Source organism: Aotus nancymaae, unplaced genomic scaffold, assembly GCF_030222135.1.
Source record: "Aotus nancymaae isolate 86718 unplaced genomic scaffold, 86718_ANA_hifiasm-v0.15.2.pri h1tg000014l, whole genome shotgun sequence".
Lineage (NCBI taxonomy): Eukaryota > Metazoa > Chordata > Mammalia > Primates > Aotidae > Aotus > Aotus nancymaae.
The window spans coordinates 41,657,560-41,674,527 of NW_026988425.1; the positions used below are offsets into that span (position 1 = coordinate 41,657,560).

Genomic DNA, 16,968 nt, shown 5'->3' on the forward strand with positions numbered 1-16,968 from the left:
ACACATACGAATGCGTGTATAATTTTACATAAAATTTTGGAAGTTGATCAAAAGGCTAGTCACTGGGTCTAAATTGAGTTCTGACCTAAATAATTCTTATTGGTACTTCTTATATTTTCATTCAAGAAATATACGTCAAGATAAATATGTGTGTATGTACATGTATTTACACACAAGGAGTTGGAAATACCATGAAATACCATGGTGAGTTCCAGCTTTTAGGTATTAGAGGCTTTTCTTGACTTCTTGACTTTGTTAGTCTTTTTACTACTATCATACTTAACTTTTATTCTTCCTATTTTCCTTTTCTCTTTCCTACATTTTAGGCCTGTGAGTAATTTCTTCATGTAGGACCATACCCCTGGGAAAATTGTAAAATTTATCTTTATAATTGTAAAATAACTGTCTTCCATCACCACTCCTTTCCCTGTTCTTAAGCATAATAAATTACCCCTATCCTTCAACAACCTAAGAAGCTAATCTCAGGCAGCTGTCAAGCACTTCGAAAATCCCAAATTCATCTTTCTCTCTATGCCTCCTCATAGAGCATATCTTTACCATGAGTAATGCTTAATATTGCTCTGGGAATTAGGAATATTTATATAATTTTTGGAAACAGAAATTTAGTCTGCATTCAGAGGGACTCATCCTACATTAGAGTAAGCTGGCTAGCTATTGGACAGTGCTTTTTGTTGGCTCTAATGTATAGTTTTGGCTTATATTGAACATATCTTAATTCTGTAGTGGCATTTATTCATAAAATTAAACTAAATATTTTGAGCATCCTGAATATTATAAACCCTGGTGATGAGTATCCAGAAAGCAAAAATTAAAAAAGACATTGTTTCTATAATATATTTCTTTATCTTATTTCCTTATATCAGAAATTGATCTTTCTTATGGAATTCATGAAGCAGAGAGTAGAGTGGTGGTTAGGAATGACTGGTGGAGGCAACAATTGGGGAGACATTGGTGAAGTATAAAAAATTGTAGTTAGAAAGGAGGAATAGAATCAGGAGAGCTATTGTACAGTTTGGTGATTGTTATCAATAACAAGTATTATATACTTGAAAATTGCTAAGAGAGTAGTTTTTTAATGTTCTCACCACAAAAAAGTGATAAATATGTGAGGTAATGGATATGTTAATTGGCTTGAGTTAGGCATTCCACAATGTATACATATATTAAAACATCACATTGTACATCATAAATATATATAATTTTAAATTTTCAAGTTAAAAATTTTAATTTTAATTTTAAAATATTTTACTTTATGCATACAAAAATAAAATAAAATGGGTCTGTCTGAAAGCTGATTATTCAAACAATGAACAATATTTTTCCTTGTAGATATGATAACTTGATTATTAGAAAGGTGAAATTGTTCATTTACATTAAATATATATTACCTTTTAAAAAATAATATAAATGGAGAATTTTAAAAGTATTTAAAAAGTAATATGAGTTATATGCACATATTTAAATTTTAATAATTAATGTATATTTTAATCTCTAGGAATATAAGAATAATATTGCCAAACTTATAAGTGAAATGAGAATCAAAGAGGAGGGATATAAGACAGAAATAAGCAAACTTTATCAGGACATGCAGAAAAAAGGTAAGTTTAAAATAAACTTACTTTTGTGTTATAGATTAAAGGGATATATGTGCAGGTTGTTACATGGGTATATTGTATAATGCTGGTGTTTGGGCTTCTAGCAAACTCATCAGTTATATAGTGAACATTAATCACAATTGTTTTTCAACACTCACCCCTCCCCTCCCTTCTTTTGGAGTTCCCAGTGTCTATGGTTTCTACCTTTATGTCCGTGAGTACCCATTGTTTAGCTCCCACTTATTAAGTGAGTATATGCAGTATTTGATTTTCTGTTTCTGAGTTATTTTACTTAGAATGGTGTCCTCCAGCTCCAACCATGTTGTCAAAGAACTCAATTTTATTTTTTAAGGCTGTGTAGTATTCCATGGTGTATATATACCACATTTTCTTCATCCAATCCATAATTGATGTGCACTTAGGTTAATTCTATGACTTTGCTATTATGAATAGAACTGTGATAAACATGCAAGTACAAGTGTCTTTTTGATAAAACAATTTATTTTCCTTTGAGTAGATACCCAGTAATAGGATTACTGTATTGAATAGTAATTGTATTTTTAGCTATTTGAGAAATCTTTGTAATGTTTTCCATAGAGGCGAAACTAATTTACATTTCCACTAACAGTGCATTATTGTTCCCTTTTCTCCACATCTCTGACAACATCTGTTTATTTTTGACTTTTTAGTAATAGCCATTTGACTGGTTTGAGAAGGTATCTCATTGTAGTTTTGACTTGCATTTATCTGATAATTCACAATGTTGAGCATTTTTTCATATGCTTGTCAGCCACGTGTATATCTTCTTTTGAGAAGTGTCTGTTCATGTCCTTTGCCCACTTTGTAATGGGGTTATTCGTTTTTGTCTTGTTAATTTGTTTAACTTCTTTGTAGATTCTGGATATTAGTCCTTTGCTGGATACATGGCTTAAAAATATTTTCTCCCATTCTGTAGGTTGTCTGTTTATGCTGTTGATTGATTCTTTTGCTGTGCAGAAACTCTTTAAAACTGATTTGTCTATTTTTGGTTTTGATGCATTTGCTTTTCAGGTCTCAGTCATAAATTCTTTGCCTAGGCAAATTTCCAGAAGAGTTTTTCCTATGTTTTCTTTAGGATTTTTATACTTTAAGGTCTTACGTTTAAGTCTTTGATTAATCTTGAGTTAATTTTAGTGTATGGTAAGGGATAGAGGTCCAATTTAATTCTTTTTTTGTTTGTTTTTTTTGTTTTTTTTGTTTTTTTTTTTGTTTTTTTTGTTTTATTTTGTTTTTTGTTTTTTTTTATTTTATTTTTTTTATTGCATTTTAGGTTTTGGGGTACATGTGAAAAACATGGAAGGTTGTTGCATAGGTGCATACATGGCAGTATGATTTGCTGCCTCCCTCCCCTTCACCTATATCTGGCATTTCTCCCCATGCTATCCCTCCCCAACTCCCCACTCCCCCGCTATCCCCCCTCCCCGCAACAGACCCCCGTGTATAGTGCTCCCCTCCCTGTGTCCATGTGTTCTCCTTGTTCAACACCCGCCTATGAGTGAGAACATGTGGTGTTTGATTTTGTGTTCTTGTGTCAGTTTGCTGAGAATGATGTTATCCAGGTTCATCCATGTCCCTACGAAGGATGTGAACTCCTCGTTTTTAATGGCTGCATAATATTCCATGGTGTATATGTGCCACATTTTTCCTGTCCAGTCTATCATCGATGGGCATTTGGGCTGGTTCCAGGTCTTTGCTATTGTAAACTGTGCTGCAATGAACATTCGTGTGCATGTGTCCTTATAGTAGAACGATTTATAATCCTTTGGATATATGCCCAGTAATGGGATTGCTGGGTCAAATGGAATTTCTATTTCTAGGTCCTTGAGGAATCGCCACACTGTTTTCCACAGTGGTTGAACTAATTTACACTCCCACCAACAGTGTAAAAGTGTTCCTATTTCTCCACATCCTCTCCAGCATCTGTTTTCTCCAGATTTTTTAATGATCGCCATTCTAACTGGCGTGAGATGGTATCTCAATGTAGTTTTGATTTGCATTTCTCTAATGACCAGTGATGATGAGCATTTTTTCATATGTTTGTTGGCCTAATGTATGTCTTCTTTTGTAAAGTATCTGTTCATATCCTTCGCCCATTTTTGAATGGGCTTGTTTGTTTTTTTCTTGTAAATCTTTTTTAGTTCATTGTAAATTCTGGATATCAGCCCTTTGTCAGACGGGTAGGCTGCAAAGATTTTTTCCCATTGTGTTGGTTGCCAATTCACTCTATTGACTGTTTCTTTTGCCGTGCAGAAGCTGTGGAGTTTGATTAGGTCCCATTTGTCTATTTTGGCTTTTGTTGCCAATGCTTTTGGTGTTTTGGTCATAAAGTCCTTGCCTACGCCTATGTCCTGAATGGTTTTGCCTAGGTTTCCTTCTAGTGTTTTTATGGTGTTACGTCTTATGTTTAAGTCTTTAATCCATCTGGAGTCAATTTTAGTGTAAGGTGTCAGGAAGGGGTCGAGTTTCTGCTTTCTGCATATGGCTAGCCAGTTTTCCCAACACCATTTATTGAACAGGGAATCCTTTCCCCATTGCTTGTTTTTTTCAGGTTTGTCAAAGATCAGGTGGTTGTAGATATGTTGTGTCGCCTCCAATGCCTCTGTTCTGTTCCATTGGTCTATATCTCTGTTTTGGTACCAGTACCATGCTGTTTTGATTACTCTAGCCTTGTAGTAGAGTTTGATGTCCGGTAGTGTGATGCCTCCCGCTTTGTTCTTTTTGCTTAGAATTGACTTGGCTACGCGGGCTCTCTTCTGGTTCCATATGAAGTTTAAGGTGGTTTTTTCCAGTTCTGTGAGGAAGGTCATTGGTAGCTTGATGGGGATAGCGTTGAATCTGTAAATTACTTTGGGCAGTATGGCCATTTTCACGATATTAATTCTTCCTAACCATGAACATGGAATGTTTCTCCATCTGTTTGTATCCTCTCTTATTTCGTTGAGCAGTGATTTGTAGTTCTCCTTGAAGAGGTCCTTTACGTTCCTTGTTAGTTGTATTCCTAGATATTTTATTCTCTTTATAGCAATTGTGAATGGCAGTTCGTTCTTGATTTGACTCTCTTTAACTCTGTTATTGGTGTATAGGAATGCTTGTGATTTTTGCACATTGATTTTGTATCCTGAGACTTTGCTGAAGTTGCTTATCAGTTTCAGGAGATTTTGGGCTGAGACGATGGGCTCTTCTAGATATACAATCATGTCGTCTGCAAATAGAGACAATTTGACTTCCTCCTTTCCTAATTGAATACCCTTTATTTCTTTTTCTTGCCTGATTGCTCTGGCTAGAACTTCCAGTACTATATTGAAAAGGAGTGGTGAGAGAGGGCATCCTTGTCTAGTGCCAGATTTCAAAGGGAATGCTTCCAGTTTTTGCCCATTCGGTATGATATTGGCTGTCGGTTTGTCATAAATAGCTTTTATTATTTTGAGATACGTTCCGTCAATACCTAGTTTATTGAGAGTTTTTAGCATAAAGGGCTGTTGAATTTTGTCGAAGGCCTTCTCTGCATCAATTGAGATAATCATGTGGTTTTTGTTTTTGATTCTATTTATGTGGTGAATTACATTTATAGACTTGTGTATATTGAACCAGCTTTGCATCCCCGGGATGAATCCTACTTGATCATGGTGGATAAGCTTTTTGATGTGTTGTTGTAATCGGCTTGCCAGTATTTTATTGAAGATTTTTGCATCTATGTTCATCATGGATATTGGCCTGTAGTTTTCTTTTCGTGTTGAGTCTCTGCCGGGTTTTGGTATTAGGATGATGTTGGTCTCATAAAATGATTTGGGAAGGATTCCCTCTTTTTGGATTATTTGGAATAGTTTCAGTAGGAATGGTACCAGTTCCTCTTTGTATGTCTGGTAGAATTTGGCTGTGAAACCATCTGGACCTGGGCTTTTTTTGGGTGGTAGGCTCTTAATTGCTGCCTCGACTTCAGCCCTTGTTATTGGTCTATTCAGGGTTTCGACTTCTTCCTGGTTTAGGCAAGGGAGGAGGCTACTGTCCAGGAATTTATCCATTTCTTCCAGGTTTTCTAATTTATGTGCATAGAGTTGTTTGTAATAATCTCTGATGATGGTTTGAATTTCTGTGGCATCTGTGGTGATATCCCCTTTATTATTTTTTATTGCATCTATTTGGTTATTCTCTCTTTTCTTTTTTATTAGTCTGGCTAGTGGTCTGTGTATTTTGTTGATCTTTTCAAAAAACCAGCTCCTGGATTTATTGATTTTTTGTAGGGTTTTTCGTGTCTCTATCTCCTTCAATTCTGCTCTGATCTTAGTTATTTCTTGTCTTCTGCTAGGTTTTGAGTTTTTTTGATCTTGCTCCTCTACCTCTTTCAATTTTGATGATAGGGTGTCAATTTTAGATCTCTCCTTTCTTCTCATGTGGGCACTTATTGCTGTATATTTTCCTCTACAGACTGCTTTAAATGTGTCCCAGAGATTCTGGTATGTGGTGTCTTCGTTCTCGTCGGTTTCGAAGAACATCTTTATTTCTGCCTTAATTTCATTGTTTATCCAGTCAACATTCAGGAGAAAGTAGTTCATTTTCCATGAGGCTGTGCAGTTCTGGGATGGTTTCTGAATTCTGAGTTCTAACTTGATTGCACTGTTGTCTGAGAGACTGTTTGTTATGGTTTCCATTCTTTTGCATTTGCTGAGGAGTGATTTACTTCCAATTATGTGGTCAATTTTAGAGTAGGTGTGATGTGGTGCTGAGAAGGATGTATATTCTGTGGATTTGGGGTGGAGAGTTCTGTAAATGTCTATTAGATTTGCTTGTTCCAGGTCTGAATTCAAGTCCTGGATATCCTTGTTAATTTTCTGTCTCGTTGATCTGTCTAATATTGACAATGGTGTGTTGAAATCTCCCACTATTATTGTGTGGGAGTCTAAGTCTCTTTGTAAGTCTTTAAGAACTTGCCTTATGTATCTGGGTGCTCGTGTATTAGGTGCATATATATTTAGGATCGTTAGCTCTTCTTGTTGCATTGATCCCTTTACCATTATGTAATGTCCTTCTTTGTCTCTTTTGATCTTTGTTGCTTTCAAGTCTATTTTATCAGAGATGAGACTTGCAACTCCTGCTTTTTTTTGCTCTCCATTTGCTTGGTAAATCTTCCTCCATCCCTTTATTTTGAGCCTTTGTGTATCCTTGCATGTGAGATGGGTTTCCTGGATACAGCACACTGATGGGTTTTGGCTTTTTATCCAATTTGCCAGTCTGTGTGTCTTTTGATTGGGGCATTTAGTCCATTTACGTTTAGGGTTAATATTGTTATGTGTGAATTTGATCCTGTCATTTTGATGCTAGCTGGCTGTTTTGCCCATTGGTTGATGCAGATTCTCCATTGTGTTGATGCTCTTTACCATTTCGTGTGTTTTTGAAGTGGCTGGTACTGGTTGTTCCTTTCTATGTGTAGTGCCTCTTTCAGGAGCTCTTGTAAAGCAGGCCTGGTGGTGATGAAATCTGTGAGTACTTGCTTGTTCACAAAGGATTTTATTTTTCCTTCACTTATGAAGCTTAGTTTGGCTGGATATGAAATTCTGGGTTGAAAGTTCTTTTCTTTAAGGATGTTGAATATTGGCCCCCACTCTCTTCTGGCTTGTAGGGTTTCTGCTGAGAGATCTGCTGTGAGTCTGATGAGCTTCCCTTTGTGGGTAACCTGACCTTTCTCTCTGTCTGCCCTTAGTATTTTCTCCTTCATTTCAACCCTGGTGAATCTGACGATTATGTGCCTTGGGGTTGCTCTTCTAGAGGAATATCTTTGTGGCATTCTCTGTATTTCCTGGACTTGAATATTGGCCTGCCTTGCTAGGTTGGGGAAGTTTTCCTGGATAATATCGTGAAGAGTATTTTCCAGCTTGGATGCATTCTCTTCGTCACATTCGGGTACACCTATCAAACGTAGATTAGGTCTTTTCTCATAGTCCCATATTTCTTGTTGATTTTGTTCATTCCTTTTTACCCTGTTTCCTCTAATCTTGCCTTCTCATTTTATTTCATTGAGTTGATCTTCGACCTCTGATATCTTTTCTTCTGCTTGGTCAATTCAGCTGTTGAAACTTGTGCATGCTTTGAGAAGTTCTCGTGTTGTGTTTTTCAACTCCATCAATTCACTCATATTCCTCTCTAAGTTGTCCATTCTCGTTAGCATTTCGTCAAGTCTTTTTTCAAGGTTCTTGGTTTCTTTGCATTGGGTTAGAACATGTTCTTTTAGCTCACGGAAGTTTCTTATTATCCACTTTCTGAAAGCTGATTCTGTCATTTCATCACACTCATTCTCCATCCAGTCTTGTTCCCTTGCTGGTGAGGAGTTGTGATCCCTTGTAGGAGGAGAGGTGTTCTGGTTTCAGGTGTTTTCATCCTTTTTGCTCTGGTTTCTTCCCATCTTTGTGGATTTATCCACCTGCTGACTTTGTATTTGCTGTCTTTCTGATTTTGGTAAGTTTAAGTCTGCAGCAGCCGAACTCATAAACCCCCTTTTCTTCTCCCCAGGTGTTCTGGCCCAGGGGGTTAGCGCTTTATGCTTTTCAGCTGTGTTGCTACCGTTTTCCCTGCCCACAAGGTGGCAGTCTAGTCACACTCAGCCTGCAGAGGTTTCGCTGAGCTGCTGTGGGCTCCACCCAGCTTCCATGTGAACTTCCCTGCAGTCCTGTTTATATGGGTGTAGTTAGAATTGCTTCCGCTATGTTGGCCCGCCCCTGTAGTGACGGAGTCTCTGTAGTGGTGGGTTGCCTTGGTGATGGCAGATTGCCCTGGGAACTGCAGGGTGCCTCCATAATGGCGAACGCCCCTCCTCCACAGAGCTGGACCGTCCCAGGTTCAGTTGTGTTTGCCGTGGTCCTTTTTTGCCCGGGAATCTCCTGGCCTGGTTCCCTGTTTCAGCTCCCCTTGCTGGCTAAGAGGGGACACCATCTCGTTTGCTCTGCCCCAGGAGCTGCTGCGTCGGCTGAAACCGTGGCTCTGAGATTCGTGGCACTTTTTTGCCCGGGAATCTCCTGGTCTGGCTCCCCGTTTCAGCTCCCCTTGCTGGCTTAGAGGGGGCACAGTCTCGCTCACTCTGCACTGGGAGCCGCTGCGCCAGGGCGCAGGCCAAGCGGCTGCGCCGGCCAAAACAGTGGTGCTGGCGACCTGTGGGGCTCTTCCGCCTGTGAATCTCCTGGGCTGTGGGCAGTAAAAATCCGTCTGGAAATGTGGCGTCCACTCACCCTCTGCGCTTTCTCTCGGACCTGCAATCCCGAGTTCCTCCTAACCGGCCATCTTGGATCCAATCCTACCCCTCGATGCATTCTAATTTAGGTTTTGTACCTTCCTATATATTTATGTATGTAAACACAACATTTCTAAATTTGGTTCCTAGTATTTACACTTAATGTTATCCAATATGAAGCAGTTTGTATTCTTAAAATTAGTATAAAATATATAATTAATAATTTTTATGTATATGTAAAGCAAATTGAATATAATTTCACTAATGAAATTTTCCTCCTTCAGTAAAGCAGATCTCATGAGCCTATGTTGAGGGTTGTTTGTTGTTGTTGTTGTTGTTGTTGTTTTGAGATGGAGTCTTGCACTGTCGCCTGGGCTGGAGTGCAGTGGCATGATCTCAGCTCACTGCAACCTCTACCTCCTAGGTTCAAGCAATTCTCCTGCCTCAGCCTCCCGAGTAGCTGGGAATACAGGTGCCCACCATCAAGCCCGGCTAATTTTTTGTATTTTTGGTAGAGACTGGGTTTCACTATGTTGGCCAGGCTGGTCTGGAACACCCGAGCTTGTGATCAACCTGCCTCAGCCTCCCAAAGTGCTGAGATTACAAGTGTGAGCCAACGCACCTGACCAGGTTAATTGGTTTTATATGGTTGTTGAAAACCTTCCTTAATGAGCCTATCTTTATGCACATCATATGCAACGATTAATTTAAAATGGGTGATAAGTTTACATGTAAAACCTACATCTGTAAAACCTACATCTGTAAAACTACCAGAAGAAAGCATAGAGATTATCTTTGTGACCTTGAGTTAGGCACAACTTCTTGGAAAGAAACAAAAAGCACAAACAATGAAGGCAAAAGTTATAAATTGGACTTCATCAAAATGATTAATTTATATCCTTTAATACTGTTAAGAAAATGAAAAAGACAATCCATGGACTTGCAAATGGATAGTTGATAAAAGATTCATATCCAAAAATATGTAAAGAATGCTAAGAATTCAATAAGAAGTCAAACAACTCAACAAGGAAATGGGAAAAATATTTGAACAGCTACTATCCCAGAGGCAAACAGATGAAAAATAAGCCACGAAAACATATTCAACATAATTAGTAGGTAGGGAAATGTAAATTAAAACCTCACACCTTTTAGAAGAGATAAAATCTTAAAAATTATCAATGCCAACTTGATAATGCCAAATGGAGCAACTGGAACTCTCAAACGTTGTTGGGGGGACTATAAAGTGGTACAGTCACTTTAAAAACAGTTTGGCAATTTTTTAAAAAAATGCAGTGAATTGGTTTGAGTCCTCTGAGAAACAGACACCAAAACAGGATTAGACATTTGAGAAATTTATTGAGGAAAATATTTGTGAGGCTAAATGGGAAGGGAACTAGGAGAGACTAAGTAAGTTGTCAGTCTATGGTACAGGTTTAATCTCTGTAAAAAAAGAGAAGAAAGGAAGGAATCTCTGGTAGGGAAAGTGTTAGATTGTGACATATTTATAAGAAAGTTTCAATAAAGTTGAACCAAATTTGCCCATTAAATGATTTCCACAACTTTCAGGAATGAGCTTGCTTTCCTGAAAGCTCATTCCTAGCAAGCTCAGTCATTGGCTAGGAGTGGCTCTTGAGAGGTATGACTTCAGCATAAACATGGTCATGAAAACAAGGAGTCAATTATGCTCTCTGAAATTGGAGATCTGAAAGGTGCATTTTCATGGCTACAAAAGTCCACCTACTGTACTACACAGATTTACTTCTCTACATGAGTTCATTTAGCAACTCTTCTGTTCTTGTGGGCCTCTCTCCCTAAAGGGATACCTAGAAGTATTATTTTAGTGTTCTTCCTAGTGACCTGACCATATATTTAGCCAATAGGTTCCAGATCCAAAAATTGTTCAGGTCTGGAAACTGAGAAAAGGAAGATTATTTTTTAATTGAGGCATGTACCCTATTCCTTGTGTTCTTCCAATTTCGATTTTTTTAAATTGTACTAGCTGTTAAGCAGAGTTGGCTGTCCATCTATTAACTATCTCTACAACTGTCTGCACATCAAGTCTTTTGCGCTGCTCTTCAGCCTTCCTGGTAATTTGGTAATTGTGTCCTCCTGCTTTTTGGCAGTTGAGCACTATCATCTGACTTCTATTACTTTGTGGTGGAGAGAAATCCCATCCCCGTGGATATTAATGGACCTAGCTTTATGACAGCCTATTTTACTGTCAACTCTAGCTTGCAAAGGAGACTGACCACCGAACTTTTTGTGATACTTGTTTGCCTCTCACCAGCACATTGCTGGTGGCCTTGGCTAGTAGTGTGTCTTCTGGGCCCTCCTGAAGAACATAATCTTTTTGCGGGTTGTCCTACCTCATGTAATGTATGCATACTAGCATGCCAACTTTCTACAGCCTCTTTATTTCTTTCTTTACAATCCATCAGGCAGCTCAGATATTTCCACTTCACTCAGCTTTGGTCATTGCTTTCTTTAGAGGTTTGAGGCCACTCTAGCAGATCATTTGTCCCATCTCCTGAGGCCCTTGCTAGGGTATTATGTCTGTTGTACCTAAAGAGTAATGCTGAGTCAATGAATTCTTGCTTACCTGGTCTTACTTTCTGTCTTCTTTGATCCAGCAGCCTAAAATCTATTCTCAGGGGGCATACTCACATAACTCTTACCAATACAACCTAGATAATTCTTCCAGATACTTTTAGATATAATCACTTGTCTCTCAGCCAAGTTATGCTGGGTCTTGACCCTAGCTATTGGCCTCGCAGCCACAAGAGGAGATAGAGGCAACTTCTGAGAGGAGCCTCTACATCTTTCAGCACAGGGGTATTGCTAGCTCTTACTAGGAAAGAGTGTGCCACCTCTTCAGACTTCAAGGGCTTAGGGAAATCTTTAGAGCTAGCATCCTCAGAGGCATCCAACCACATATTTTCATCCTGTTTTTCAGGATCTCAAGTCTTTCCAACTGGGGTCCAAAGTTTATCATAGTAGACCTGCTTTAGCTAAGCATTTAAACATCTCTGCAGTTCTTCAACTCTATTAGATTTTCTGTTGCTTAACTGTGTTTGATGTTCCATTACAAACATAAACATGAGGTAAGAGTATGTTTGTAAGCTACCAAAGAGATCTCTCACTCTCACATTTATTCATTAATTCTGTAACTTTTTGCTAACAGCCCTCAATTTCTCATTATCCTTTAGTAGAATGTCAATTTAACTTAGCAGTAACCAGATAACTCTACTGCCTTTGTGGGCGTTATTTCCATTGATATTTCAAATGTCTTAATTATCATACTTGCAAGGCATTCCCCACCATCAGGACATTTTCCCAGATTACTTCTGGTGAAATCTGTAGTAATTACAGGAACTACCAGTACTCCACATACCACTAAGGATGGCTTCTTCATTGCCCACAAAGTGGTAAGCGAACCAGTGTCAGAACCCCATTATACCTGTTTTTTTTTTTTTTTTTTTTTTTTTTGTGCTAGTTCAGGTCCTTAAAGAAGGAAACACCAAGATGGGATTAGACACTCAAGAGATGTATTGTAGCGAGAATGCTTATGAGAAGAAATGGGGAGGGAATTAGAAAAGGCCAGGTAAGCTGTCAGTCCATAATGTAGGTCTAACTTCTGTGAAGAAAAGAGAGAAAGAAATATTAGGTTTTTAAAAGTCTTAGGCTACAGTGCAGTCCTAAGTTAGGTAAAGGCACTGAAGAGTCATTGATCCAAATTCACCTGTGAATGAATCTCACATCTCCCAAAAATTGGCCCACAGTAGTATTCCTTACATATCCTGTCATTGACTAGTTGCAACCATAAAAGTATGGCCTCAGCTTAAATACAGTAATGGATTTTCGAGTGCAGGAGCTGGGGCAAGTGATCAATTAGGATTTTTGAGATCTGAGAGGCTCATTTTCATGGCCACCACATTATACACCATCTGACCCAGCATTCCCACCCCTGGGTAGTTACCCAAGAGAAATGAAACCATGTGTCTACACAAAGACCTGCTTGTGAATGTTTACAGAAACCTTATTCATCATGGCCCAAACCTGGAATTGAGCAAATCCATTAACATAAATAAACAAATCATAGTACATCCATATAATGGAAATTACTCAGCAATAAAAAGGAACAAACTACTGATACCTTCGACAATATGATTACTTCAGAAGCAATATGCTAAATGAAAGAAACCAGACACAAAAGGCCACATACTATATGATTCTGTTTATATGACATTCCTGAAAAAGAGAAAATTATAATGACAAAAATCAGATCAATGTTTGCCAGTATTTGAGCAAAAGGATGGATTGTAAAGGGGCACAAGGAATCCTTTTGAAGGGACAGAAAAATTTTACCTGATTGAAGTGATGGTTAGATTCTTATATATAGTTCTCAAAACTCATTAAATTGTATACCTCAAAAAAGATGTTGCTACATATGAATTATGCTGCAGTAAATCTGACTTTAAAAATACAAAAACCTAAGCAACCTCAATTATAAATATTTTTTAAAGGAAATAAATATAAATGCATTCATGACCAGATAAGGCATTATCAGATATTTAATTTACAATGGCTCTGATTAATGTAATCAAAGAAATAAAGGACTTGAGGAAATTTTTTTGTTTTTTTTGTTTGTTTGTTTGTTTTGAACAGAATCTCACTCTGTCACCCAGGCTGCAGTGCAGTGGTGCGATCTTAGCTCACTACAACCTCCACCTCCTAGATTCAAGTGATTCTCCTTCCTCAGCCTCTCGAGTAGCTGGGCCCACAGGTGTGCACCACTGTGCCTGGTTAATTTTTATATTTTTAGTTGAGACAGGTTTTCACCATGTTGGCCAAGCTGGTCTCAAACTGCTGTCCTCAATGATCCATCCACTTGACCTCCCAAAGTGCTGGGCTTACAGGCATGAGCCACCAAGCCTGGTTGGACTTGGGGAATTTCTATGGAGAACTGAAAATTATACCAGAGAAATATATGGAAATATAAGTGCTAAAAACACAATAGCTAAAAATAAAGTTTCTCTATATTGGCTTAATAATCAATTAGATACACTGAAGATAGAATTAGTAAGCTGGAGAATAAGTTAGAAGAAAATATCTACCCTGAGACAGGGAAAAGCGAGAAAATGACATATATAGAAAAGAGCATATGAGATATAGGAACTGGTTGTAAAGTCTATGAAAGGCTGTTGTCTCTCATCTAGTGTTGGGCCTAAAGTTGCTGCAGTCAGAAAGGCCTGTAGTTAAAAAGAAAAGCTGGATGTCAAGTGGGAAATACTGAGAACGAACTGGAATTTTCATCTTTCTTGTACCTCCTCCAATGTTAATGACATGACAACTTACAGGAAAAGATGGTGCCCTATGCCGTTGAGCTTCAAGGACACCTGGCCTGAGACTTCTAGCAGATTAAAAAAGAAATCTGGTGGGAACTTAAGAAGCTGTGGAACCAAATGATTTTCCTTATCAGTGAGATGATCCATTGATATGTGACAACTTATGTGAATTGCAGCATTGCCTGGGCTCTACGCTGACCTTCAAAAAATAATAGCTACTGACTTGGTGAGCCAGAAGACCAGCAACACCATGTGTGAACTGAAACACTACCCAGCATCTTATACTGAACATCAGAGCAAATTAGTTCTTTCTATATTTCCATGTTCCAAATCTTGTGGAGATGTGTCTCTTATGGCTAACTCTAACTTAGAAATGTACAGACAAGGGAATCGTGGGAAACATAGTTCTAATTTAGCTAAGTTAACATAGTACAAAACCACCAAAGATAGAAGGGAGAATAAATGAAGTTAAAATGTCCTTAAGACTTGCATAATGTCCATAAAGTGATAAAAATACTAATTTTATTAACTTCTAATAAGTCAAATATGCATGTTATAAACTCTAAGGTAACCACTAAAGAAGAATAAAAGAATATATATCAAGCTAATGACTATCAATCTCATAGAAGAGGAAAAAAGGGAAGTAAAAATAGTTATTCAGTCCAAATGAAGATAAAAGAGAAAAATGAACATTAAATGTAAAAGCCAGCAAATAATAAGCTAGTCTATTTAAACCCAAATATATTACTAAATGCATTAAACTTTAATTTCCAATTAAAAGACAAAGATTGCCAGATTGAATAAAGATTAAAATCTGCTAATATGCTGCTTTCAATATACCTAAAATGTAAAGCTATTATTAATATAAAATATAAGAAAGACCCTGAATAATTTATAATAAATAAATAAATATTACATATTAATATAAAATATAAGAAAGATTTAAATAAAAGATGGAAAAGGATATACCATGCATATAGTAGCCGACACAAAGTTGGAATAGCTATACTAATATTGGACAAAGTATACTTTAAAGCAAGAAGCAATACTAGAGCAAAAGATGGATATTTTCTGATGTAAGTGTTCGATTTACTAGGGTAATATAATAATTATAAATTTATATGCACCAAATAAAATTAGCAGAACTAGTAGATGACTGACAAATCCACAATCATAATGAGAGACTTGAATTCACCTTTTAGTGGTAGAAAAGTACATTCAAATATGCAAAATCAGTAATGATATAGAAAACAACAAAACAAACAACTGATACTAATTGACATAAATAATATACCCAATAAGTGCAGAATGCATATTATTTTCAAGTATGCATGGAACATTTAAGAAAGGTGACCATATCATAAATGAAAAAGCAAATTTCAACCCATTTCAAAGGTCTTAAATCATAGAGAGTAGGATCTTAATTGCAATTAAGGTGAAGCTGGTAAGATACAGATAACTTAAAAATCCCTATATATTTGGAAATTATTCCTGATAAACCTGCGGATCAAGGTAGAAATCTCAAAGAAATTTGGGAAATATTTTGAACTGAATTACATAGAAAACATTGCATTTCAAAATTTGTACTAAAGCTCTGTTTATTGATAGACTTAATAGCCTTAAATATAAGTCATGGAGAAATCTACAAATTTATTATCTAAGTATCTATATCAGGAAGCTAGGAAGCCCTTCATTTATAGGGCTTGTTGATTGTCTCCTTTTTCATTAAAAATCAAAGATTTTCTTGAGCCTCTCATCCTAGGTATCATGGTGTCATTAACAGGAATAAGAAAGTTAAGAGAAGAAGACATTTGATAAAGCATAAAGACATGATGTGAACATGAGAATGGCCTGATCATATGGAATAGTACAGCAGGGGTTTTATGTAGCTCTAGAGACATCCAGTAGTTCGAGCCCTTCGTACCTAGAAACTCAGGTTTTGTGTCCCGCTTCAACCACTGTATCTCCCATTTATTTTCTAGGCCATCGATGCTTAATAGTTTAAATTACCTTATTCATTCAAAAAGATTTGGCAAGTGACCTCTGTGTCTCAAACATTATTCAGGGTCTTGTAAAAAAAATACAGAAAAGCTATTCTAAACATAAACCATTTCTAAAATATGTTTCATTAATAAAATTTACTTTCTTAGGAATTATTTAAAATATTAAAGAAATACAAGCTTATAATATTTTTGAAATTTTTAATGAATGAATTTTATTTCATTTATTCAGTTGAATTAAATGAAGAAAAGCACAAAGAACTAATAGGGAAAAAGGAGATGGAAATTTCAGAGTTAAATGCAAAGCTAAGAAATCAAGAAAAAGAAAAACAAAATGAAATAATCAAGCTACAACTAGAGGTAGGTGTTTAATAGTTTGCCAAACTTGAGGACACATCATTTAAACTGTACTTTGATTGTTTTTCACCACAGTAAGATACATTTTAGGATTAGAAGCAATTCTGTGAGAGGACTTTACACAAGCTCATTCTCCATCAAATGATTGCAGTAATCACACACCATACAACTGTCATCTGCATTGCCTTTCAGCACTTGACCTGAAGGTAGACTCTCCAGTTATTCAAAAGGTCCTGGTTTTTAGAGAGGATATTGCTTCCTCTGAGAACTTTTGTTCTCAGTATTTCCCACTTGACATCCAACTTTTCTTTTTAACTGCAGGCCTTTCTGACTGCAGCAACTTTAGGCCCAACACTAGAGACAACAGCCTTTCACAGACTTTACAACCAGCT

At 37.1% G+C, this 16,968-nt stretch overlaps 1 protein-coding gene across 1 annotated transcript in view; it reads left to right on the forward strand.

Annotated features, from left to right (window-relative positions):
* The window catches only part of CCDC152 (coiled-coil domain containing 152), a 63,381-nt gene that overhangs the window by 44,338 nt on the left and 2,075 nt on the right, over positions 1-16,968 (forward strand). The window contains exons 5-6 of the mRNA XM_064375945.1: positions 1,517-1,619; positions 16,452-16,579. Coding sequence (XP_064232015.1) covers positions 1,517-1,619; positions 16,452-16,579 — 231 coding nt within the window. The remainder of the gene's footprint in view (positions 1-1,516; positions 1,620-16,451; positions 16,580-16,968) is intronic.